Raw genomic sequence first — 25,594 nt, forward strand, 5'->3', positions numbered from 1 at the left:
TTTGCAAAGTGGTTAGTGGCCTCTAGCAAAAGGACAGACCCGCCTTTGGGGAATCCTGGTCAACTCTGAGACAGACCCTGGTCACTTCAATCAGCAAGGGGCTTCCTGATGGCTCGCCCTCCCGTCTCCTCCGCTGTCACCCGCAGCGGTCATCAACCCAACCGCACACCTACGACACCTACCTCGCGGCACTGGCTGGCACTAGATTGGGATCCCCTCCATTAGACGCACTCCTTTCATATGCATCCGCCAAGGGTTGTTTTGATGAGTTTCTCGTACTCAGCAACCCGCGATGCACTTTGTACTTGCACTGCCTTCCTTTCTCACCACCCGTCACTAGTCACCCCATGCCCACTGTACCAGGCAACCCTATCTAACATGTTTCTTGACATTACATTCTTCTCGAACTTTAATCTACCGCCAGCGTTGCATCCGAGGCTTTGTGGGCCGAGTCTTTGTCCTTCTTGAGATGCCATGACATCCAACTTTGGCAGCAGGAGACATCCACTCTGTTGCCGCATGAGGCCGCTCACCCACCCATCCGTTGGAATGGGATCCGTAATTTGACAGATTCCTACAGATTGTTGCAGACGACAAATAATGTTTTCCACAATGCGACCCTACTATTGTTTGGGATGGAAGATCAGTCAGGTGCCGGAGCGGCGCGGATTTCTGGGCGGTGATCGACGCCGTCATCATCTCGGGTATCTGGATCAGGTGGCTCTTCACCCTCGACTGACAGGCACCTTCTGCCACCTCTCAAGAATTCTCCTGTGCGTTCGGCCCTATTCACTTCTATTGACAGCTAAACCTTTGGAAGACTGGGATTTGCTATCCCGTCGATTAACAACCGGCACGCAATTCTCCAATAGACCTACTGCTTAGTTAGGGAACGGACGTTGCGCGGTGGCTTCCCATAGCCACTCGCCATCGCCGCCACCCATCATTCAGCGACCCCAGTGCATGCAAAAGCACGTTCCCCTTGATCTAATGGGGTCAGATCTCGTCACTCAAGCGTAGCCCAGGGAGTGTTCTATTTGCATGTCCCACTCTCAACCATAAGAGAGTCAACATATCAAAATTTCAACCCGATCACATCCGGCAAACCCATTTAGTAACCAATACTGGATCAGCGTTGACGTGCCGTTGAATCCCCGCTGTGTTGGCAGGTTAGCACGCATTCAACATAATCAGTGTCTGTTCACCTCGTCCCCAGGCTCATCGCAGACCTTAACAACGCCTCTTATCAAATCTTCGGACATGGGCTTTCCTTGACTAGCGTGTTTCAAGTCACTCCTTTGGGCCTACTGTCAATTGCCTGCTCATCGAATAAGGCATAGTGAGGCTTTGATTTGAGATGAACGCTGGGGACAATCTCGAAGAACCTAGCCGCAACTCTCCATGTCCCGCATAGCCCATCTCGCTCATGCCGACGACCGCACCTTATGATCATCTCTTTCGGGAAAAGAGTTGCAAAAAGACCCAGAAGAGGTTGCTGGGACCTGACAAGACGACGCATCCCCATCAAACAACGCTGCATGTCGGCCGCTTGTTGATGGTCTAATTGGGCTTTCTTTAGGAACAGTCTGCCTTTTTAGCAGGGTTGTCCCTAGATAGTTCTGTACGAATTACCAAAGTAGCAGATTGGAGATTATCGTCCGGGGATTTTATTGCCGAAAAAGAAGTTTGCATGCCCCCATTCTCGTCCTAGGGGGGCCCTTAAAGTGACAGGCTTTCATATCATTTTGGACCCCACCTGCCACTTCTCGAAAACATAGGGACTGGGTATCGAACAAAATTTCCGTCGTTAAGATAATGGATTCTTATTATGGGCATCCGGGTCGGGGCCAGATGAAGCGGTGTCCTCGGGCCACCACGACAAATAGCCACTGACACGATTTTGACGGGGTGTGATCAAACCACCTGATAACGAGAAGAACATCGGATACGCTCCAGCAAACATCCCTGAATGACACCTTTGAACTGAATTCGGCCCGCTGCTAAATCAGAAGTATGATAGCACTCCGAAAAGGATGGTTGGCGTCAAGCCTGGTCAATACATGAGATCAGAGGACTTCAAGCCTCTCGAGATAATGGGCGCACCAGAAAGGATGGTGTTGCTGCGAACATCTCTCCGATTTTGCTTGGACGCGTCTTGAAACACTGGCAGGTACTGATTGGCCAGCGATGACCGTTGCGATCGGACTCGCTCATCAGGGTCCAATTTAGTTGCTAGGAACGATTAGATGACACTAAAAGGTTGTGTCAGGAGGTATCCGTATTCAACAGGTTGAAGCGTATCGCTACCGCTCCTCAATATTCCCGAGCGCCCCCCCCCCCCCCCCCCCCCCCCCTTCGGGGGGAGGGGGCACACTAGGTCCAGAGAGAGGAACGTTCTGCTTTCGTCTCTAGGCAGTTGGCTGTTTGTCGTTGTGTTGCATGTGGGAGGTGTTGGTGTTGTTTTCTAAGTTGCAGCGGAATGGCTGTTAGTACAGCGCCACTCCCACCAACCGTCATCTCCCAGAAAAGGAACGGTGGATCAGCTCCCTTGCGCATCCTTGAAAAGTGCATGGGTCCTATACTTGTGGTGCCATCAAGTGCCGAGTTTCGCTGTTTCCCTTCCTCTTCTGCCCCCTCTTCTTAATCCAAATCCTATACATCCCCTGTCATACCTACATCGCATTGGAGGCAGGTATGCCTCACCTTGCTGATTCCTCAGGCATGAAGTCTGTGAGACATTTGGACTGACCGACTCTGTCTAAAGTGTGATCCGTGGACTGGAATTTTTTTTCTTGGGTGCCCCCCATGTCTGTTGGCAAGGTCAGAAAAGCATACAGGGATGAATGGGGAGTGAGCGCATTAAGGGTGTGAGACCGAAATCTGCTCTTGACCCAGATAGTCTACGTTTGTTTTGGTAGAACAGATGCGGAGCCAACAGACGCCAGCCATCACGGTCGGTAAATGGCAAACAACATGTAGCCGTATGAGGGATGTTAAGTGTGCCGAAAATGGACAGAAAAGTTTTGATTGAGATGAAATATTGCTTGGCGTGGGGAGTAATGGGGATTGATAGCTTCAAGTGGAGGGGCAGTTCCCTGCGTGCCTGCCCACACCGTGGTACGGACACTTTTTAGGCCCAGCACGTGAGGAAAGAAGATCTCGTTGTCGTTCACTTACCCAGATCAGGCGAATCTGTCCAGGGCGAAGGAGGGAGACATGTGGTGCGTATGGGATTCTGAATGAATAGCAACATCTCCACCTTGTAAGATGGTTGAGGGTAGATGAGGGGCACAGTCAATCGAGGGTACCCCAGATCGTTGATGCAATAGCTGGGCTGTTTTTTTTTTTTTTTTGAAAATTTTTTACTCTCTCCCAAATAGTGACTAGCAATGCTTGGCTGGTTGAACAACAACCATATACGGGCGCAAGTGAGAAAAAAAAAAAAAAAAAAGCCAGGACGGGCTGGCAGTAATACTGCTCCTGTCCTAGTCCTCCCTGAGTCGCAACCTTGGGGAAAAGGGATCCTGATCCTATGGAAGCTGACAAGGAGAGGCTCACTACGTCAGTTGACACCCACTGACCTCACGGACGGCATCACACCCCATCGACTTTGCGCATTCGACCCCCGTTTACCTTTTCGACGGTCACACACTACTATGTATGGTAGAATGTAGAGATACTCTGATCCAAACAACACAGGAACGATGGGCCACCATCCTTACTTAGGCTCCGTCCCTGTGGCTGCATCGTCTGGTAGAGGCTGGCATTTGCGTCATACACGCTACCTCTGTACTTGTGTTCGTGCGTCCGCACATTTAGCAGGAATCGATGCTGACGTTTGAGCATAGTCGGCGCATATCTTTTCATGGCGGGTTTTGATGTCAACCCGCTGAAATTTTTGCCACCAGGGACCCCGTCTGATGTCTACGTGCAGGCTACAACGCTAGACCTAAACGTAGACCCAAGTACCCTTGCAGCGATAAGTGGCATGGCATATACCACAACACGTTCTCTCAAACATTGACGAAATGTTGAACGGATGAATTGGCTCAAGTAGCCGCAGCAGGAAATAAAATCACCAGGATCGAGTATTGCAAAATTGATGCATGGTGCCTCTCCTTTCTTTCGTCCACATTGTGTACATAGCACGGGGCTGCGCATAGGGTGTTAGATTGGCCAATGCCTCCGCCATCTGAGGCTCAGGGGCCGTTGTCGATGGGATGGGCCATGGGGACGAGGTGACCTTTGTCCAATCCCGAAGTCCATATCTCGCTCCAGGGGACGGACGTCAGAGAAATTGGCAATTGATGTCCCACAAGTAGACAATGAAGTGTATATTTCGTAGGTGGGATGAGCTGCTGTCATGGGATGTCAACGTATCAGAGATGCCGTGATATGACGACAATGTCGAGCCGGTCTGTACGCGGCCGTCCATTCTTGCTGCCCAAAGCCACGGTTGCGATGTGGTCCAGCAACACCCTCTCATTCAAGGCCGCCCGCTCTCATCTGTGGATGCCCCATGTCATTTCCCCTCCAAAAGGAAAGGGAAGAGAAGAAGGATGGGGCAGCGTACAGGGCAAGGGAACGTATTGTAAGGCAGGGCCTTTCGTCTCTTTCTCTCCTGTCCTTGCCCTGCAGCTTTTTCCCGAGTGAATTAGTGGCTCCCCTCCTATTATACCCCCATCCGCCTCCCTCCACTCGTACTTGCTCCATTACCTTCAATTGTTCGGCGCTCCCACCTCCAAGGACTCAATTCCAAAGAGCCCCCCCCCGGGCCCCTGCCCTTTCCCCTGCCAGTTGATGACAGCAGTTTCCGGGTGGGCACTGTGGAGGTTGTTTCAATCTTGCACACCCCTGCTCGAAACGCAACAGTACATCGACTTGCCTTACGTCAGTGGTGCAGTTGAGAAGACACCAGGGTCCGCTGGCACTAACAACACGCCCATTTTCCTTGTCCACATTCACACCCTACTGTCAGGGCCTCTGCCCAGAACCCATCAAGCAGAGGTATTTCTTGGCGTACTCATCGACATCAGCATGCGGTTGCTTATTTCTTCGTGGTGGGCAGGATGGGCCCCAAAGGAGCGATAAAAAAAAAGAAAAAAAGAAAAAAAAGTATTCAGTACCTTCAGCCAGTACTGTACTGCGATCCACTTGTCTTTCTTGCGCCTTTCTTCATAGCTCAACCCTACCTGTCCTTCCCTCTGCACGCCTTCCTTTCTAAGCGCCCCCCTTCTTCCTGGTAGTTTTGCTGGCTCCGCAAGGATGCCGTTGACATCGTTTGGATGCCATAGGTGGGCGCATCCGGAGCGAACGTACATAGTAGCTGCGCACCACGATGAAGTGACTACAAAATACTTTTCACAATGAAGGCGAGGGAAAGAAGGAAAAAGATGACGAGGAGATAGTGGACACTCACTGGCACTTGGTGGCTACTGATAGATGGTCACGGTACCTCAACTTGAGCATGCGATAATGCTCCAGTCACGCTCCCCTCCAGACCTTTTCACAACTCAGGTGCGTTTACTATGGTCTGCCCCTCCACTCTTTTTACTTTTGCGTTGTCCTGGTACTTTCCGAGTGCAGAGTTCCGATACCATCACACGAGCTGGGTGGAAACCCACACTAACGCTATCGCATCATCCTTTCGAGCCAGACACAGAGGCCACTGTCGTCACGCATCTGGGAATCGTTGTCGAGTTGATTGTACCAGTCCGATTACGTGAACCGGAATGACTATACCTCTCTACTTGGGAAGAAAAGCATCCACCCTTTTACGGTCAAAATAAGGTACTCGAGTACCTTTCTTAACCTGGCTCAGGGGGTCGCTTGCGGCGAGTGAATGAGTCCAATTCCGAGTCAAGCCCACAGAAGTCTGAATCTGATGACATGATGCTCGGCTACGTATCTAGTCTGACGGACTGAGGGGAAAGCACTTGGATGCCTTTTGCAAGGACCCTGCATATCCCACTCGCGATTGATCACTTCGGTTTGGGGCGCCCTCCTGTCGAAAAAGACATCATCTTTGGGAGGGGGGGGGGGGCGAAAAATAGCACACCCCTCTCACTTTCAAACTAATACCTGGGATTGTAGGTGCGCAGGAAAGGAGTCCGCCCACCGACAAGCTCTGCCCCCTCCCGTGCCGTGTCTGTGCCAGCCCATCATCAGTGGCGTTTTTGATGTTACTTCTAGTACTTCTTGCCCGAAAAGAGAGCGGGTGGATAAGTATCTGCGTGCCCTTGGTGCCCCTACCTCTAAACCTAAGCGTAGGGGGAAAGATATCCTACGTTACCTCAACCTTCACGACCTCAACGCTAATCTAGGGCGGTATAGAGGGCTCGGCTTGGCAGGTGGGAGGACTGAGTTCCCCTCCATGGCATTGCGTTGAAGGCAATGGCGAGCGGGAAAGCCAGCTACCGCCGGCTTCTGGGCTTGGACTTTGCCCTACGTGGTGTAGCAAGGAAAGAGCACGAAAGCAGTGATGAGAGGCAAGTTCTTGCGCCTGCTACTAGCCATACCTTAAGGTCCTACCTAGTATAGGTAGTAAGTGACACAGGTACTCCGTACATTGGTCAGTAGTCGGTACCTTACCAGGACTAGTTTGTCCTTGTGCCAGCCGTGCTTATACTAGGAGTCGGTCCCGTCTGGTCCGGTACCTTGGCTGTACCGGCTACGCCAAGTTCCTTTCCACTGAGCTCCCTCCGATTTTGAGTGCTGTCTGCTCTCTCACTCGCTGTGTCCGAGTGCCACTTCACCTGGCCCCTGCCCCCCCTCTCTTTTTCCTTTCTGCTTTCCCTCCTCCCCGCCGCCCCAAAGTGAACCCCCATCCCATCCTGGCTAACGAGACCCTACCCTGAATGAACCCTTCTTCTCTTTGCCTTCTTTTCCCTCTCATTTCCCATCCCACCCCTCCCCTCCACCCATTTCTCACACCCCACCCTTTCTCTTGTTGCTCCACACAGCGTCCTATACCACCAAGTAAACCGACATCATAGCTTCATCTGTGTCTCTCCTTCCCAACCCGGAACCACCAGATGTAAAAGCGTTGTTCCCTCGCCTCCCCATCATCCTCGACCTCCTACAATTCTGACCCAATTTTCCGAACGCTCATCATCTGAGATCATCAAGCTCCATTAACCAACCTCAAACCGCACCGAGTAGCACACAACGTCCTTAGACGCGCTCCGCCTTCTTTGCTTCGCCCTGCCCGCCCTGTTCGCCTTGCTTCATCGTCTCATCGCAAGACTTCGCGGCAGCATCAACCCAAAAAAAGAAGCAACAATTCCCAACACCAAGGAACACCATTGCTCAAACTTCCCGGTGCAAAAAAAGGGACAAAAACTTAGTCGTCTATACCCCACGGCCATCTGTCCTCGCATTACACCGCAAACTCGACACCTGGGGTCCTTGTCACGGCTGCCCCAATTGACCTCGAGACTTTTCACCAGACTGTCCTCGACGCCGCAGATCCTCCATCCATTTCGACTTGTCCCTGGCTATACTCCAGGTCTCCTTTCTTCCTGGTCGCCTTGTCAAAAATTGGGCCACCATCTCTTCTCTTCACGCTACGCACTACCGTGCGTCCGCTCCGCTCTCGCTCAATCCACCGCCTGGTTGTCCCTCCTTAGGCTCCTCCTCCTCCTCAGCCTGCCCCCCTGGTCTCAATCTGAACCAGCCTGCAACCCTACTTAATCGCCCCCAACCCTGTCCACCTCGGCCTCTTTCCCACGGGATATTGGCGTTGTCGATCACTCTGAGTCGGAGTCGTCACAGCTATCTGCAGAGAAGGGGTCTCCACACTCCTCCCATGTCTCGCTGACCACTGTGCAACAAGCTTCATACGACTCTTACCTGGTCGGCCCAAACGATTGGTCTCAGCTCTCAACTGGTTCAAATAGTCGTGTGTCAGTAGTCCACAGGCACACACTTAAACCTCGCTGATCCCCCATCCTCAACTGTTCAACTCCCACGGGATCATCCAGTTCTATCTGATCTGTGTCACGACTTGTCTCTTTACTTCATTGTCGGACACTCGCATCTGATCAGCGAACACTATCCCAACGAACCTTTGTTGACGGACACCTCGTCATCCCATCTCATCAAACATCACCGATCATGACTATGACATTAGACTCCCAGCAGCGATTCGGACCCTTGAACACCTTCGACCATATGTCTTCCTACGCAACCTCTTCGACTTCTCCCCAGTTCTCAAACCCCTGGGGCAACACCACGTCGTCGCCCCAAGCGCCCAATGGCTTGTACGCGGTCGGCCACGGTCATGGCCTTGGCTCGGGTTTGGGTCTAGACAGGTCACATACTGCTCGGACTAGCACCAGCAGTAATGCCTCGTCTATGGGTTCTTATGGCCAGATCCCCGTGACAGCAGCTTCAGCAGGTAGCCTCCCCATGGCAGACCCTCTGCCTAGGACGGACTTACTCACCGTTCCCCAAGATCTTCTCAGTATCAACCGCATGGCTGCCACTTCGGCCCCTGCCTATGGCGACGCTCCCTATGCGACGGCAGCCTCCCCCGTTAACGGTTCATATACCGCTTCGCCAACTCCTTACGAGACTATGGGATACGCCCCAGCTCCCATGCGCTCTACCTTCGCTCTCGCCCCTGAACCCGAGCACTCTAGGAGATTTTCTCACTCGTCAGTACCCTCAACTTCTCTGGTGAACGTACCAGACCCCAATGTACTGGCCCGGCCCCATCGAAACTCAATGATTGACTTTAACAACAGAGGACTCCAACACGATGACCGAAGGAGCTTTGCAGACGCTCTTGACGCGAGCCACGGCATGCTTGCCATGAGCCAAGAGACCCCGCGCAATATTTACGGTGCACGCAGTGACCGCGGCTCCGGTGACTCCTACGGCTTCCCCTCCACGCACTCCACCAGCTCCTCCGTCTCATCCGCTTCTGGATTCGGCAACTACTACGGCGCCGACTCTGTTAGTGATTACTCTACCGCTGGGTCTGACATTGAGTCTGTCACCTCCCGCACGTTGCCTCGCCCCCACGGTCTCATGGCACCTCAGGTTCCCCCAGCACCTCAATCTATGATGGGTCAATTTAGCTCAAAGGTATCGTCGAGCACACAAAAGAAGCATAAGTGCAAGGTTTGCGACAAGCGCTTCACCCGGCCCTCGTCCCTTCAGACACACATGTACAGCCACACCGGCGAGAAGCGTAAGACTCTTATTTCGTGGCCTTAATAGGCTCTTTTCGGTTCATCTTGTACTGACTTTTTTTCTGTAGCATTTGCTTGTGAGGTTGAAGGCTGTGGCCGTCATTTCTCTGTTGTATCGAATCTCAGACGTCACAAGAAGGTGCACAAGGGCGATGCTAGGTCAGAGGCGGGATCTGAGGATCATCACTCTGACTAAAGAACAGCACACCCATTAAAGGCCGAAGAGTCTTGCTCTTTCATACCGGCATGCCCAGAGTAGCAGAAACCATGCCTTCAAAAGCAACTTCAAAACGTCGAGATGGTCTGCAGCGAGCAGGGCTAGTACGAGATCACGATTTTTTTCCGGTTCGAGTCATGATCATCCCCTGATACTTCCCCCATATCCTCCACTTCGTTGAGTGGCACGACAACTGGGATATTTTAGACGGTTCGCATTGTCATTTTTTTTTCTGGTTTTTCTCGCGCTTGTTTACATGATACCTTTCTCTACCCTCGTTTAATATCCATCTATCTGCGAGCGAAAGAGACAAAGACAAAAGTCAGGCGGCGGCAAAGGAACTGGTGGGCGGGTTGTCACTTCGGTTCAACGTCATAAAGGGTGTCTCATGATATGTTGGACAAACCATTACTCCATCATTTTCTGTTTTTGTTATCGACTCTCTAGCAACGAGTCTGGGTCAGGAGACTCGGAGGCGGGGAGGAAAATCAGTATGCCTATCATTTTGGCGACGCACAAAGAGAAAAAAAAAAGGGGAGGGTATGGAAAGAGGAGGGATGAGTAGGATTCACCTCAATGTCGATCACTCGACACACACAACACCCGCTTCTCCTAGGATGGCAAAGGTTGGTGGCTAGGCTAGCCACGTTTTTGTGCATTTCAGCTGTCAGAGATGTTCGAAAGAGGAAGAAGATCTCCAAATGGTCACGGAGGGCCTGGCGATACCCTCACCCTTGGCGTTGAACGGACATTGGGCTCATTCTTATTGTTGCAGCTTCTCCTGTTTTTCCTATCTGCTTATCTTATTGCGCAGTTGTCATGTTCTTTTCCTTTATGTTTTGATGCCCGGGCATTTTGTTGCTTACCAAGGGGTGCAGCTTAGATGACGAACAAGAGGCCGTGTGCCTCACACAAACCTCGACCCATCCATACACCTCTTGAAAGAAAACAAGAGGTTTGGAGGGCGACCTGTACTACTAGTTTTCACACACGATGATTATACCCATCACGCTACATGCCTCGAGCATCTTAGTCTGCATTGTTTGGGTTTTTCCGTTGGTAAATGTGCTCTGCTACTGCTTCAACTATACAACGGGCTCACGGGATTTGTGAGAATAAGGCTTAGTTGGACACAGCAGCGAGGCGGGCACGTGGGTGGAGGGGGGGCTGGGACCAGGTTGGGTGGTTATTATTGGACATGAACGAAGCGTATATATTGTCGCGAATAGTATAATATAATAGTAGTGTGAACAAAGTTAGAAAGCATTTCAACACTAAAACTTCTTGGCAACGACACCTGCGGTGTTCAGTCATCCTTCCATCCATTTGCCCTCTCTTCTTATCCGGGTCCACCCAAACCCCTTGAAAATGACGAAAAATAAGTCCTATAGAGTTGGGTAGGATAGAAGGTAGGTGTTGGGTGACAGCTGGGAGATCGACAATCAAGATAAAAACATCAGACCACCCGGCCTTTGTCTCCGTGATCCACAAGTTTGAGCGTAGCAGGAAGTCTTTGCGCTTAAAGGAATTACCCCCCATGCGTGCCTGTCTAGGCAGGAACGATGGGTATTGGAGGTCCGATCGATTAGTTGCAGCTTACACGAGCATCAGATAGATGGGACTAGAAAAAGGGGGTGTGGGAAAGGGTCCAGGTACAACCGCATGTCATAGAGGAAAGGCCTATATTTCGTAGACATCGAGATGGGAAACTTGATGAAAATGTATTTCCCAGCCTCTTAGTCAGAAGCAGGGGGGGGAGGGATCGATCATATGCCTCACTCATCATCATGCTCGATCAAGTATGAAAGTGAGGGGGAGAGCGCGCACACAAGTACGTACGTCCATCTCTCCGCAATTGTGATTTTCTGGACGTTCGGCTTCCACCGACCTTGCCACCCACCCATGCGCTGCCCGTCGTTTTGATCCATTCGGGGCAATGATATGTTCTGGTCAACGGACATGGTTGGTGTTCTGATGTGAGGCCGGACAGGCATGGCGGTTCGTCAGTCACGCCTTGCTCCCTGACCTCTCATATCGGCATGGCCGGCTGATACCGTGATGTGGTGTGCAGCCCAACACTTAAAAAGATAGGGAAACAAAGGCATATACAATACTACTTGGAGCATGCCAACCCAATGGAAGGGATAAGTTTAAACTCCTTTTCTGTTACGGAACCTGGGAACGCCATGAACGAGTGGTTCATATTAACGGGGCGGCCGGCAGGGAAAGGGGAAAGACGCCGTGTCGATCTCTTGTAGGAGAGGAAGGGGGTCGGTTGGGTGATGGTGCAGCGTTACCTCTTGTGTGTTCATGTGAAGAGATGGATAGGGGGAGGAGTTACCGCGTGGTCAGCGATCAGCGCTGTTGCGTTCGGTACGCGGGGACGCACGCATGCTAAGCTAGGCACTCGCATCTGTTCCTAGACACACAGACAGACGAGATCGTCCCCCTCCACAGTTCCAGAGTCTCAAGCCGGTCTGTTCTGCAGTTTGGACGTGGGGACGGAGGGAAAGCAGAGCGGAGGCCAGAGTCATTCAGGTGGAGGTTCTGGGGCATACACGACGTTGCGCTGCCCGCATCAAAAGCCTGCCGGTCCGGAGACACAATCGGCGGGGTGTTTTTTTTTTCCTCTCTCTTCCCTTCCTGGCGCCGTTGCGGCAACACTGAATCGAGTGCGGCGACTACAGCAGGGCGGAACAAGAAGAGGGCTGACTCGCCAGTCTTCCTTCCCATAATTTAGTGTTTCGGGGGGTAGGCCCAGGAATGAGGCTAACGGAAAGAAATAGAGCGCCAAGTTAACGTAGGATAGCTTGTTAGTTGCGAGCTGATGGAGAGGGCACACCGCTTAGCGAATGGGTACAGGCTTACGTAGCTCATGGAGTGCGAGTAGGTAGATCGGACTAAGATGACACTAGGCTAAATTCGCTGGACGGTGATGGTGATGATGACGGAGCCTTTGGACGAAACGAAAGAAGCTAGCAACTAGTGCTGTAAGCGGGTGGTGCAAAACCGACCAGCCAATGTGGCACTAGAAGGACAATCTACCATTTTGCCGCAAGGCCGACACTAATTCCTATATTGTACATCCATCCGTTGAAGCTAATGTAGAACGAGCCATGGGGAGGGTGCGTTGAGGTAAGTAAGGTAGGGGCGGCAGAACCAAGAAGAGAAGGGGAAAGGGAGATCGCGCAGCGTGTAGTGTAGGTCATGATGCGGGTTCGGGAGACTGACAGCTGGTGGGGCACCTGGGAGGCTTGAGAGGGGAGAGGATAGGACTGAGCAAGTTGCCCCGTCAAGATGGGACGAAAGATTGCTTTGAGATTTGAAGACATTGCACTAGAGACTTGTGATTCCGAACGAGGGACAAGGGTGTTTGGAAATGCGGGGACAGGCAAGGAAGGGAGGCTCCGCAGGATTGGATTTTGCTGAGGTGGGTTTTGCTGGGGATGACGATATTGGAACCGTTATAAATGGAGACGGCGGATCTGGTACTGACTTGTGTGCATGCTCAGCCAAGGCAAGCAAGATGAGGCAGAAGGACCGGTGGATAATATGGCAAGTCAAAAAACCCTACTGGAATGTTCAGCCGTGTCAACTAAGCCTCGCCTTTTTGTCTAGGTCTAAGGTAGGCTTAGTAGTTGGTTTAGTGTAGAGGTGACATGTTGATGGCTGATTTGAGAAAAAAAAAAGTGGGAATGTCATGGGCAAGTTTTCTTTCGTACGGAGTAAGTATCGGAGAGCGTGGTCTGTCAGGGGTGGAGAGCTCGATCGCGTGTATCCGTACCCGTAACAGTAGAGTGGTCGTTCTGAGCATCCGATTGCGTTGCCCCCAGCCCTGGGCGGGACGGAAGACGACAGGATCCAACTTTGGCGCAACCAAAAGATGAAGGGAAAAGTGGAGATATGTGTTTCAGCAACCTGCCGGCCCTCCACAGTGGCACGCGTCGAGGTAGTGGGCAGCTGTGCGCTGGATAGAGCAGGGCCTCTGATCATTTCCTGCTCGAGGTGCAGCGAGAAGTCAAGCTTCTATCAAGCTTTGGTAGTGGGTTGGAGGGAAATGATTGGACGAATCTGCTTTGATGGGGCGGGCTTTGGGGCATATGGATCCTAATGCTGTCGAAGTCTGAACTGTGGGCTGTGCTCGGGTACACAGCCAGTGATGCCTCAGGCAAAGTGAAATGGCAGTGATGCTTGCCCCCGTCATGGGCCAAGCTCGTTATGGAGCAGACACACGCACGCATTTGCCCATAATGGCCCCATACAGTCGACGTTTGGTTCGGTTTTGGACGGTCGGTCTGCGAGGGCTCCTGGCAACGGCGACGGCCCTAACACAGGTGCTCCACCAGGAAACGTCTTATTGCACTGTATCGATCCTTGAGGAGCATGGTAAGGTTACACCCATCACAAGCAAGCCGCAATATACTGGATTCAGAGGTCGCGAAAGGCAGCAACGATCCAGGGTCTGACTAACGAGCACCCTTGCGACACACCCGATTCGACGGGGAACAGAATTTAGTAACGGCATCAACTCTCTTCAGACTCTCTCTTTGGGCAATCCATGGTCATGGCTAATGCCATCCCAACCTTGACTGTCCACCATGGCTGGTCAGCCGCTGGTCACGGGCAACAAGCGAGGCGGGGAGGCGAGGCGAACCTTCCCTAGTCAGCCATTGGAAAGGGCACAGAATACATGTCAGGGCTAATCCTGCCATTCCTTCCAAGGCGAGTGAGAGCGCCATAGTGGTGTGAAGACGCCGCCTCGATGGCGCTTTGATTTCCAAAAACTTGGAAGGGGCGAGGGTTAAAGAATGGAGCAAGTTATATTGTACTGTATATGGCATCGTGGTCGTCTTAATAGTTGAACTCCAGGGCCCCCTTCAGAAGTGACGCCGTTGAACAGGCTACTGCTTGGTGGCAGTATCAAAACAGCCGCCAACTGGCAAGAGTGCTAGACTCGTCCTAGAACTGCTTAGAGAGCGCTCAGGAACTAATAGCCACCAGCCTGGATATCCGTAAACATACAAGGTGGAATGTGAATTCAACGCGCAAAAGCTTGTAAGCGCCCCTGCTACCGGCAACGTCATTGACGGGGTAGTGCGAGCTTTGCTTTTCTTCAAGTTGTACACGACGGCCCCAGGCTGTGTCTTCATTGGAAGCGGTTATTGAGGCACTGGTAGTGTGGGTGGGTAGGCGATTTAGTGCCTGTGTGTGGAGGACGGAGTAAGAACAAGAGTGCTCTATGCTTCACTATTCGCTAGGTGCAGCATGTAAGTCCCACGTCAAAGCCAGGTGCGGTGTGCAACTGCAGCGGTACGGAATCGCACCGCACCGCAGCGGCGCCCGTGGCGGACCATTTGGCGGCCGGGGAATGATACGGATGGTCGCAAACAGCCAACAGGCGGCGGCGCTAGCATGGCTAGCTGCACGCAGCCCCAGCGTTAGGTTGGGGCGAGGCAGACGCCTCGAGAGATGAGATCTTCAGGGTCTTTCTGCTGTTCGTAGGGAATTGTGGAAGCGAACGCCCACCCCGGACTAAATCTCTGACGGGGAAAGGGCACAAGCAGGCGTTGACGCGCAACTCCGCCGAATCGACTCAAGAGAGGCGCTTTGCATGATTGGGAAATAGATGTGATGCCATTCATGTCTCGCGGTGGTTTGCGCATGCTTTGTCCCTGCTGGGTGTATCTTTCTCGCCACAGGGACAAGACGTCGAACCCTGAATGGCTTCAACAAGGCGGAGGGGGTGAGCAGAGGAAAGAATTTGGGATGGAGTGGGATATCTTCCCACCCACGCCCGCGCTTCCTATTCGCGCCCAACTGGGTGCTGGTCCTGCTACTACCCCCCGAAGTATCCATGATGTAGCTAGTTATTGTCCAGTTAAAAAGTAGGTAGGTATGGTGCGCAATAGATTAGACAGAGGAAGTAATCGTAAGAGCAAGCTACTCCTCCCTACCCAGTCTGTCGCTACAAGGCCACAGCGGAAGGACCTTGGTTGGGATTTCCCACCCTGGTCTAGATACTAAGGTATCCGGACGGATACATACAAGATAAGAGGAATTCCCCATCTCGGTGACTGCATGAGGACATCACCCGCTCCTCCGCCGACGATGCAAGGCATCGTCACTTTCCAAAACACACCGCCGGTTTCTTGGTAGAGTGAGGTAATTGGTAATGAAGAGGAGGGAAAAAATGATGCTAGTGTAGTGACAATAATAGTAGTAATCAATTCAACTACCTGCGTGAGTCTACTAGTACAGTGTTGGTAAACAACGCAACGGGGCTCCTCTTCTCCCCAATCGGCAGGCACACCCGGTAATGCACGCAAGGAACACAAAAAACACAAATGAGGAGGGAGTGGAGGGCAAACCATTGGAGGTGGATGCCATTGTGGTTCGTCGTTAGAATTAACATCCTGGATTTGATGACGTCAGTGGCTGCACATGTGGGTCATAGGCGGGGATAAGGACTCAGCGGTATTCCCTGTAGCAATCGGCAACCGCAAACGTCATTGTGCCACGGCCGCCTTGGGGTCCGGCGTGTCTGAATGGTCGCCAGCGCAGCACCTAACCTCTGGGAGCTTCTGAGGGGAATATGTATCCGATACTTGCGTTAGATACGCTGCAGTTACAGACACACCACCGGCCTCTGTCTAGTGTACGTTACCGGGTAAGCTAAGACCATAGAGGAATCCAGCGGCCACATTGGGTTAAGCAAGTACGGGTACATGGTAGAACTACGTGAGGCACTCAGCAGCGGACATTGAAATTTGGTCATGCCCTGCGACTACTTGTAGCTGCATGTCTGTCCCCCGCCCCTCTCATAGGCGGTAGGGGGCAAAAACTTCCCTAAAGTTGCAGGCAATGTTCAAGGCAATTAGCGCTGTAGCTTAGGGGCAAGATGGCAGTTGGTGGCCCACTGAAAAAAGCCGCGGGACGAAGAGAATTTACGGCGTAGGCATCCTCCGTTCCCTTTACCGAAGTTTCATGTTCCCTGCGCGCGCATTCCATCTCATCAAACTGGAAGGGAGGGATGGGCAGGAACATTTTTTACGGTTTCTATTTTTCGCTTTTCCACCTCCACTATTTCCTGGGCCCCACCCATCTCGAAACACAAGATCTGCCGCAAGGCCCGCCGAACATGATGGCATCTGGTTTTCTACATCAACACGACTGCCATCCGGCATCTTCCCCATACGACTGCAGCAGGGGTGGCCGTGTCTGTTTACTCCAACCATGTGTCTCTGTCGCCTCGTCTCTTGAGATGAATACCAAATGGTAGGGTCAAACTGTGGGACGTATGGTTTGTTACAAATAAGGGTGAGGCATGCTTCTCACAACCACATCGACAACCATTTGCCCTGTCCAGAATGGAGGGGCGTGCAAATGCGCTGACCACCTTCTAGGACCAGTAATTCGTCCCTACTTTATAGGCACTAGCGCCTGTCTACTTATCATGTACGTCGGAAGAACGACTACGAAGAAAGGCACACCCTCCGACCAAACCAAACCAAAACATGGCATTCTGTTAGATGTCCATATTCAGGTGCCGGGAAATACCATCATCGTGAGGCCAGACAGCTTACACCACACACAAACACGCACGCACACACGGAACAGACGCCAGCCGTGCTGCACTGCCTTCTCCTTCACCACACCCTCTGCACTCTGCGCTTTACGTTTACGCCCTCCTACAAATCATGATAATTGCTCGACATCAGCTACCGACTGCGGACACGCCCCGGTCTCTTAACCAACCCGATTCCATCTTGTGCCGCCCCCTCCTCTCTCTCCCATTGTCCAATCCACCGCGCCTCTCGGCCTCCCTCCATCCTCTGGAAATCCCGAGTCAAACGCTCCGTACCCCGGTTCGAGTGGATTGCGTCGGCATGCAAACAACACTGTCTGACCTGACCTTGACCTGACCTGGTGCACCTGGGTACTGGTTGTCACCTAGTGCCTGTACCGCTGCCAGCCAGCCGTGGCCCGCTGCACTTGAATCGTTCTGTCGCCCGCCCTGGCCTGTTACCTTGTCCAAAGTGCCCTGCTCCTCCCACCTTAAGTTTTTCGGGTCCCCCCTCCGTAACCACTTATTCGCATTGAGATATCACGCATCCCCGGCATCATTGCAGAAAATCCCTGTCCCTGAGAAAAGCCTGGCTCAAGTCCAACACGCTGTGTCTCCCGGTTTCTATTGGCAACGCGTCGCAACGACTTACCGCATGCCTAACATGTGCGCAGTGTGCTGCTGCACCACACCCAGACTGCCTGTCTTGCATCCGGTTGCACCCACCTCTGCACAGCACCCAGCTACTGCGTCTCTACGGCGCAACCAAGGCAGATATGCCCTATTACTCGCTAATAAACCCTTCGAGAGCCAGTTTTCTACCCCTCACTTGCCACCACAAACTGCCGTCCTTCCATCTTTCCTACTCCCCCATCTGTGAGCCATTCGCGGGCATTCAGGCGCAGGCAGCGATTGAGACAACCCACACGTGCCCAATCGCCGAGCCTTGTTGTATACCAGCAAAAACCGAATAACCCAGTCCCTTCCCTTCACCGCTCAAATCAGACAACGGCTCCGTAACCGGCCTTGCGCAAACGGACCGGGGCAGACCATCAAGGTTTCATACTTACACTCTAATGTACCCATCACCCACACCCTATGTCCACCCTCATGTTCTAACAAGCCCACCAGCCTACTTTCCATGAGCGACATTTTCATACGGATTGGCCATGTGCATCATGTCACTTTTTTTTTTACTTTTTTTGCCACACGTGAAGGGGGTTCTCCTTAGCCAATGAAGCCAGCCACTATCACTGCCGGTTTGCGCCTGATGGGCCTAACTGCACGGAGAGTGCTGCCTCAACTTGATGCAGGCTGTCCTGAACCCAGTCGAGATTCCGGAGCCCCTCCGGAACCCTTCGCCGAGATGAGATCAATATAGCCTCGACGACGGAGAAAGACCTAATCAGGAAATCTGCACAGAACCTTCACCTGTTTGTACGCGAAGGTTTCGTACACCACGCAAATGAAGACCCTGCGGCTCGGGCGACATGATACCACCGGTGCCCTGTTTCTAATGAAGGATGATGGACCACAGGGCTGTGTGAAGAAGATGCAGCTCACTTGTAAGCGAGATGTACATGCCACATCGAGCATCGTATTACAGCCTGCCCCTCTGCTCAACGGGACACAGCTTCACAAGTCCTATAGTCTATGTGGTTACGACCAGCCATCGCTAGCAGTGTCTTACCCGTGAGACCCCTCTGACACCCAACGCCGCCAATGCCATTTACAAGCAGGGTTAGTTCGGTGACATCCTGCCTCAAACAGCAAACCCTAAGCCCAGTGCCAGTGCCAGTGACATCCAAGTCCAACGACACAACAAGCTGCTGAGTCTCAGGGCTTTTCTTTGTAACGACGCTATGAGCAGCACTAGCAAACAGCAGCTGCGGCGGTCGGTGATGGGGGGGGGGGGGGGGGGTTCTCGATTCTGACCCTACCGCCGAAGCCGGGTCAAGATTGTATAAATCGTGCTGAGGCGTAGAAATTGTCGAGTCGAGATCTTGTGAGGCGATTTCTGAAGGGTCTCACAATAGAGCCATATCGCGTGAGGATAACGTCTTTTGGGTCGCTTCTGTTCAAGCGCGCCGGGGGGGAAAGGGCCGATTTACCTTGCTGCTAGCTCTAGATTAGATCGTCCGCTTTTCTCCCCCCCTATCGACACATTCCACGCGGGACCTGGCTTGGCTAGGTTGGAGCCGTGCTGTACAGAAGAGAATTACACATATTACGCACCTGCAACCTTTGACGATGCTGCTGCTGCAAACAAGGCGGTGGGTAGGAGGGGGTGTGTGAGGAAGGTGGCGGAGGCGTGGACGACGTAGATGGAACGGAATAAGCATGCATTTTGAAGTGAAAATAACTATAGACTTAAGAGGAGGGGAGGGGGTGGTGATCCCGATCCAAGGGTCCTATCGTGAATGGAAACGCAAACAGCTTCATAGCCAACGATGGCGATGCTGACGATCTCAACGTCGTACAAGAATCCAAAGTGAGAGACACGAGGCGCCACTTTGGTAGTCTGAGACATATCAGGGGGAAAAGGCCAGCCACCCGATTGCGTTGCACACAAATAGATGGTGGAACGAAAGCGAGAATGAGTCGTGGACACGAACATGAGTTAGGGATCTGGGGTAGCAGGAAGAAGAGAGAGGGCAGCAGAGCACCATTCCAGGCTAAACTTGTCCTTGGATTCAGGATATTAAACTATATTCGCAACTGATTAGCGAAACACCTGATGCTACTTTTGTCTTCACGGCCGAGTCAAAATGCCTAGGCCGAGACCTACGGAAACTTCTTTCCAGACCATCAACTTTTTCTATGGCAGCACTCTGAAAAGCCCGTTCCCGTCTTCCACCTTCCGTCCCCGGAAACTCCTTTTCCTGCCTCAATAGAGACTACTAGATATCAAAAAGGAAGAGAAAAGGAAAAAAAAAAAGAAAAAAAGAGACGATTGCCGCATCCGAGTGATTGTTTTGTATGTGCGTATGCAAGTCCTGTTGTCAGAACTGCATCCACTGTATTGTACATGTTCTAAAAAGAACATTGTTGAGTGTGTCCGAGAAAAGAAAGCGGCTTAGGCGCGCATGGTGGTATAATAAACATATAGACATTAAAACAAAGGTCGTCAAGGTCGTGAAGAATCGAATGCAACGAGAAATCGAGGTGAGGCGGTCCATACGGCTCTCCTTCAAATCACGCACAAGACGGAACCCCCTGCGGATTGTTTGATGTTGTTAGAGAGTTGTGCTGGTTGTGAAGACGACTCCGTCTTAGTGAAAGTCGAATCGCGACGATATCCTGTTCCCACGCCATGCCAATCCAAACGCCGGAAAGCAAAACCCTGGTGAAAGACCGAAACCGGAACGCTCCTCACAGATGCTATACATGCGGTGCGCCAGGACGACCTTTTCCGAGCGATTCAAAGAGTTCGTGCGGTGGAATCTTCTGTATACCCCCGCCCCTATCAAACATGGATGTCGGCGCAGGCGTGTATCCTTCACGCTTCTTACGCAGACGATCGAGCGCCATACCAGCAATTACCATGATGAAGATGAGGGCGAGCGAAATACCGAGGCCGATGAGGACAACAAAACCCAGGGCCAAATGGCCAGCTTGTTACGAAATCAGTAATAATCCATAGCGCAAAATCAAAGGGCAAGCTTACAATTGTCCGTAAAGAAGTCCTCATTCTCGGTGAAGATACCTGCAATCGATCCTGCGGTATTTCCGTCATGAATAGTGAGAGCGAAGGGCTGGAATGTTGTGCCGTTGAATGTGGCGGCCGATGCTGTACCAAAGCCGGGAATGTGGATGGATCCTGTGAGCATCAAGATTTGGTTGGAATCCAGAATGTCGGTGTTACCGTGGGACTCTGTCAGAGAGAAGACTTGGAGGCTGTTGAGAACAGTGCCAGGGAGCAGGGTAATGCCAGCTGAGCGCCAGACAGAGCCGTCATACTTCATCAGGTAAATTGAGCCATTAGATGCAGTACCAGAAACCCACAATTGATTGCGATCCCGCGATCCCGCTGTCAACACTTCCACAGGGCCAGGGAGTGCGTCTTCTCCAGGGTATGCAGACCACGCCTGACGGTCAGGACTGTACATGGCGAGCATGGTGGGGGAGGTGCCGTTGAGGGTGAAGTTGCCACCGGCGACAAGCTGCGACTTGCTTGTCCAAATGAGGGTGTGGCCAGTACCTTCAAGATTGACGCCGGGTCGGTTCCATCCTGCCAGGGAGAGGTCGTAGTAGCAGACACCTGGGCAGCCCAAGGCTCCAGCAGAATCAAACGAGCCAGCAACGTACACATCGCCAGAATCAGGTCGTATTTTAATATCAGTGATTGTTGCGTTTCCTCCGCTGATACCGGGCGGTTGCGTGCTGTTAAAGGAGGATGTTTGAAGGTTGACAGAGATGATACCTCGCACGTCAACATCATTAACTCGACCACGCACGTCTCCACCAGCGAAGAGGAGGTCGCCAGTGACGGCTAGAGCAATAAAAGTCGAATTGTCCTGGATCTGAGAACCAAGGCCGGTGATGGTGTTTGAGTTAGATCCATCAATGAGAACCAAGTTGTTGACCATAGAGCCGTTGGCACCCTCGGCTGTGAAGTGGCCACCAAGGATTGTAACATTGCGCCCCTTCTCGTTGTAAAAGGTACCAGTAACAACACCAGTAATGTTGCCGCTCGAGACAGAATCGCGTCGGCTCAGAGTACCAGAGCTCGAGGAGGGAGATTGAATCTTAACGGGGAACTGTCCAAATTTCTCGGAGAAGGAAACAGCGCCATTGGCGCTAATAGTAGCAGAAGTCATCGATCCTGCATAGATAGAACCTCCGCTAGGAAGATTGAGAATCCCAGTTGTCAGGATGCCGCTGAAGGCTGGAACAGGCCCACTCAGATTCTGCAACCAATTCTTCTGTGACGGAACCCAAACGGCAAAGCCAGACACTGCAATAGCCTTGTTATCACCGAACGCATTGATCTCACTGAAGTCACCAGTAAATGTGACCACCGGCTCAGGCTCCGCTTCATTGGTGACATTGACGAGCATCGGAACGACGTGATAGACTTTGCCGTTGACGCCGGCACCGAGGGCAGTCCAGGTGTTAGCTGAAGTGTCATAGATGCCGACGTTGTTGAGGCCGGAGACCGCGTTGTCAAGAGTGTTAGAGAATTCGCCGCCAACAAAGAGCTGGGTGCCATTTAGTTTCATGGACACGACTTCGCCGTTGAGGCCGCCGTCAAGCGCCATGGTTTGCTCGTTTGCTGTGTTAATGCCGATGACATTGCGCGCGTCTTTTGATGTAAAGTTGCCGCCAACAATGACCAAGTCGCCGGTAGTTGAAAGACTCGTAACGGCAGATCCTGAGGCGAACGAGGAGCCAAGTTGATTGATCTTGGAACTCTTGAAGTCTGTGCTTACAGTGACGGCTTTAGGGTCGAAGTCGAACAGGCCATTGAGTCCTCCAGTTGAGTTGATCAGAGTGAAACCGACCCTCTGAGCTACAACAGTCAACTCGTCAATCGACTGACCGGCCAAAGGGGTTAGAGTAACGCTAGGCCGAAAGCCATCCGCTGAGCTTGCTTCGATGTATCCGAAATAGATCTGGTCGTACTTGTCAAAGTTGTTGGTCTGGTAAAGAGAAGTTGTAAACTTGGCGTTCCCCGAGGATGACATAACGCCCGTGATGTTGACTTGTCCTCGAGTTGAGCAGGTGCCGTCTTGGATGCAGCCAGGAGTGTACAGGTTGACAGAATAATTGCCCGACTCCTTCAGGTCAGGGAGAAATGTAACAGAGGCAGACTTCTCTGAGATGGTGCCGGAAAGCTTAGCAGTCAAATACTGCGAGCTGCTCTGCTGGGATGGCGAAACAGTCCATGGCCCAGTGGCAGAGGAAGAAGACTTGGTGTCGCTGTCGGCACAAGATGGGGCGTTGAAGTCGTTGACAGCATATGAATTAATGTCGTCCTCAAAGAGCTGGATGCCGTTGAAGCCACCTCCAGATCCGTAAAATGCGGAGATGTCGATCCTGAAAGAGTTCATACCCACCACGTTGACAAAATGGAAGTCTTGAAAAGTTACTTTCTCGTCATGGCTAAGAGGACATTCGCTCGTGCAAGAAGCGTTTCGGCCAGTCGCGGGATCCAGGTAAGTCATGTTCAAAATGCCGCCAAGAGGGAAGGCTGTGAAGCGAAATGTTTTGGTTCCACGGCCATCTTGGCGGGTGTTCCAGAGTCTGAGTTTCGTTGGCTGGAAGCCAAAACCAAAAGTGGCTTGCCAGAAACCGGCTGAGTTGTCACTTAATAGCCAAGTGTTGCCCGCTCCATCGATACCACTTGTCTTGCAAATAATGTTGCGAGGGTCGCTGAAACCGGTTGTGGTAGAACTCGAGGCTGAAGTGATGTTGGCATTGGAGATGTTAATGACCTGCCCATCCGGTGTGCTCGGGGTGCTGGTATTCCCCAAGCCAGTGAAGCTACCACCAAAGACTACATGACCATTGGAGGCCTTGGTGATGGAGGAGACGGGACCGTTGAAGCCGGCAAAGGGGAGATTTGTCCATCCATCAGTGCCGACCCAAGCAATAGCGTTGGTTGAGTTAGCCGCGCGAAAGTTACCTCCCACATAGACGGTGTTGGTTTCCTGGTCGCAGAGGAGGGCGTTAACCTGGCCTGACAACCCGGACAAGGGGGTGACTTCAGTAGTGTTGGGATTGAACATGGCAATACCCTGCGACTGAATGCCATCCAAGCTCGTGAAATTACCGCCGATTACCACTCCCTGAGTCTCTCCGTTTTTGAGCGTGAATGTGCACATGTCATGAATCGAGGCATCGGTTGTAATGACTGATGCAAAAGCGCCATTTGGCAGCTGAGCGAGCAGTGACTCGCTTCCATTTGTGCTGTAAGGCTTCTCATTTTGTTCCTCGAACTGGTAAAGAGAAATACCACTGAAATCACCTGCCACGCCGATTCTGCCTAGTTGGGAAATGTCAAGGTTGGCCTCCGGGACTGGGGTGAATTGAATCGCAGTCGCTAAGCATGGAGCAAGAGCTGTCATCGCAAAGAGATCCGACCGGTGGCGGCGGCGTGCCGACGGCCGCCTGTCGAATGGTAAACGCATCGTTATTGCTATCTCGTCGACAGGTGAGGCGATCGGTGGTGGGTGTGACTGCTTGATATCGAAATTTTAGGGTTGAGAGATATCGAAAATGTAGAATTGGTCCTTCTTTCGCGTCGCATTTGAAGATGAAGTCTATTTTTGGGCGCTGGCCATCGCAAGAATGATCCTCTTGAGTCGGTCGGTCTATTCGTTCGGGGCGGCGCGCGTCGAAAAATTGGGAGCGAGATTAAGCGGAAGAAGGTGGTCGAGTCGAAAAAATGGGGTGTGGTGAATAATGAGAATAAACGAGTGTATGGTGTCGGATGAATAGAGCGGGAAAAATAAAAGAGTGAATACTCTGTCACCTGTTTGACGTGCAGAAGTGCTGTTAGAATTGAATTGCAGCCATTCGTGAACGGCGACAAGGTGGTGACGAGCTCCTTTTCCCCTTTGCTCTTGCCTTTCGTTGTTGTTTGTAGGTGGAGAGGAGAAAGAGGCTGAGCGCCAGGCGAAATGGAGCTAGAATGGAAGGCGGGACCCACTTGCACCTGCGCTAGGGAAATTGGTGATGAGGTTGGGGTGTACCTACCTTCTATCAATGCACTGACAGATTTTTTGGCAGTGTGGGTAAAACTGCACGGCTGCTGGAGGTGCTCAGATAGATGCTAATAGTATCTTAAGCCGGTAAGCAGATGAAAGCAAACCTGCAGACCTGAAATGATCCTGAGTCTGGAGAGTGATGTTTTTTTCTTTTTTTTCCCACCCTAATAAGAGGTCGGAAATAAGAAATAATAATGAATAGTGAGAAGATTAAAAGAACGGGTGAAAAAAAAAGAGAAGAATAACTAGTGGTGATAGTGAGTGTATGGAGGTAAGGGTCTGAGTACGTGGTAAGTATCCTTTACAGGTTGTCCCGAGCTTCAAAAACAATTTAGCACCGTTGGTTGGATTACTCCTTGTGCAACTGTTGTGTTCAGTCTACCGTGATAGCACTTGCCCGTGCAAGTTTGGTAAGGATCAGGAGAAAGAGAACGGCGATCGTCAGAGGCTGGTGACGCCACAGGAGCTAATGGTCTCCAACAGTGACAGCTCTGGTTGGCATCGGCAAACGACTGTTGCTGAGACGGACGACCGGCGTTATCCACAAATTTCGGGTTTTGAAATCCAAGGCGTCGGGTTTCCACGGGTCTCAAGGGGACTTAATGTCGTTGGGTCTTTGTGAGCTGACTTTGGTTCGTTTCGTTCTCCAAACCAACAAGTGGCGGATCCGTGTCTCACGGTGCTGCTGCAAATCCTCGGTCGGTGTCTTGCCAATTGTTGATGTAGTTGCGCCGTCGAAACTTCAGGAGAGGGTAGGTAACTGAGCATAAAGATCGAACCACTAGCGAAACGGGTGAATAAGGTGCTTAATAGAATCGAAGGAAGAGAAAAAGGAATAACGATAGCCGTTTGTACGGGCGACTGCGATAAGAGGAAATGTCAGATGATGTCCTGGTAGTCGATG

At 51.9% G+C, this 25,594-nt stretch overlaps 6 protein-coding genes across 6 annotated transcripts; 4 read left to right on the top strand and 2 right to left on the bottom strand.

Annotated features, from left to right (window-relative positions):
- Positions 1 to 3,865: 3,865 nt before the first annotated feature.
- Positions 3,866 to 4,024, top strand: CTRU02_205336 (uncharacterized protein; the record flags this gene model as incomplete). Its single annotated transcript, XM_070204539.1, has 1 exon — positions 3,866 to 4,024. The coding sequence occupies one exon, from the start codon at positions 3,866 to 3,868 to the stop codon at positions 4,022 to 4,024; it is 159 nt and encodes a 52-aa protein (XP_070061643.1).
- Positions 4,025 to 8,115: 4,091 nt separating this feature from the next.
- Positions 8,116 to 9,393, top strand: CTRU02_205337 (C2H2 finger domain protein; the record flags this gene model as incomplete). Its single annotated transcript, XM_036722636.1, has 2 exons — positions 8,116 to 9,196; positions 9,266 to 9,393. The coding sequence occupies 2 exons, from the start codon at positions 8,116 to 8,118 to the stop codon at positions 9,391 to 9,393; spliced, it is 1,209 nt and encodes a 402-aa protein (XP_036585533.1).
- Positions 9,394 to 10,087: 694 nt separating this feature from the next.
- Positions 10,088 to 10,297, top strand: CTRU02_205338 (uncharacterized protein; the record flags this gene model as incomplete). Its single annotated transcript, XM_036722637.1, has 1 exon — positions 10,088 to 10,297. The coding sequence occupies one exon, from the start codon at positions 10,088 to 10,090 to the stop codon at positions 10,295 to 10,297; it is 210 nt and encodes a 69-aa protein (XP_036585534.1).
- Positions 10,298 to 16,867: 6,570 nt separating this feature from the next.
- Positions 16,868 to 17,164, top strand: CTRU02_205339 (uncharacterized protein; the record flags this gene model as incomplete). The annotated part of the gene is made up of 1 exon (XM_036722638.1): positions 16,868 to 17,164. The coding sequence occupies one exon, from the start codon at positions 16,868 to 16,870 to the stop codon at positions 17,162 to 17,164; it is 297 nt and encodes a 98-aa protein (XP_036585535.1).
- Positions 17,165 to 19,340: 2,176 nt separating this feature from the next.
- Positions 19,341 to 19,508, bottom strand: CTRU02_205340 (uncharacterized protein; the record flags this gene model as incomplete). The annotated part of the gene is made up of 1 exon (XM_070204540.1): positions 19,341 to 19,508. The coding sequence occupies one exon, from the start codon at positions 19,506 to 19,508 to the stop codon at positions 19,341 to 19,343; it is 168 nt and encodes a 55-aa protein (XP_070061644.1).
- An 851-nt stretch (positions 19,509 to 20,359) lies between these two features.
- Positions 20,360 to 24,111, bottom strand: CTRU02_205341 (cellular morphogenesis protein; the record flags this gene model as incomplete). The annotated part of the gene is made up of 2 exons (XM_036722639.1): positions 20,360 to 20,592; positions 20,646 to 24,111. 2 exons carry the CDS (start codon positions 24,109 to 24,111, stop codon positions 20,360 to 20,362), a joined length of 3,699 nt encoding a protein of 1,232 aa, XP_036585536.1.
- Between the last annotated feature and the right edge of the window lie 1,483 nt (positions 24,112 to 25,594).

This window comes from Colletotrichum truncatum (assembly GCF_014235925.2).
Source record: "Colletotrichum truncatum strain CMES1059 chromosome Unknown Contig_0003, whole genome shotgun sequence".
Taxonomy (NCBI): Eukaryota; Fungi; Ascomycota; class Sordariomycetes; order Glomerellales; family Glomerellaceae; genus Colletotrichum; species Colletotrichum truncatum.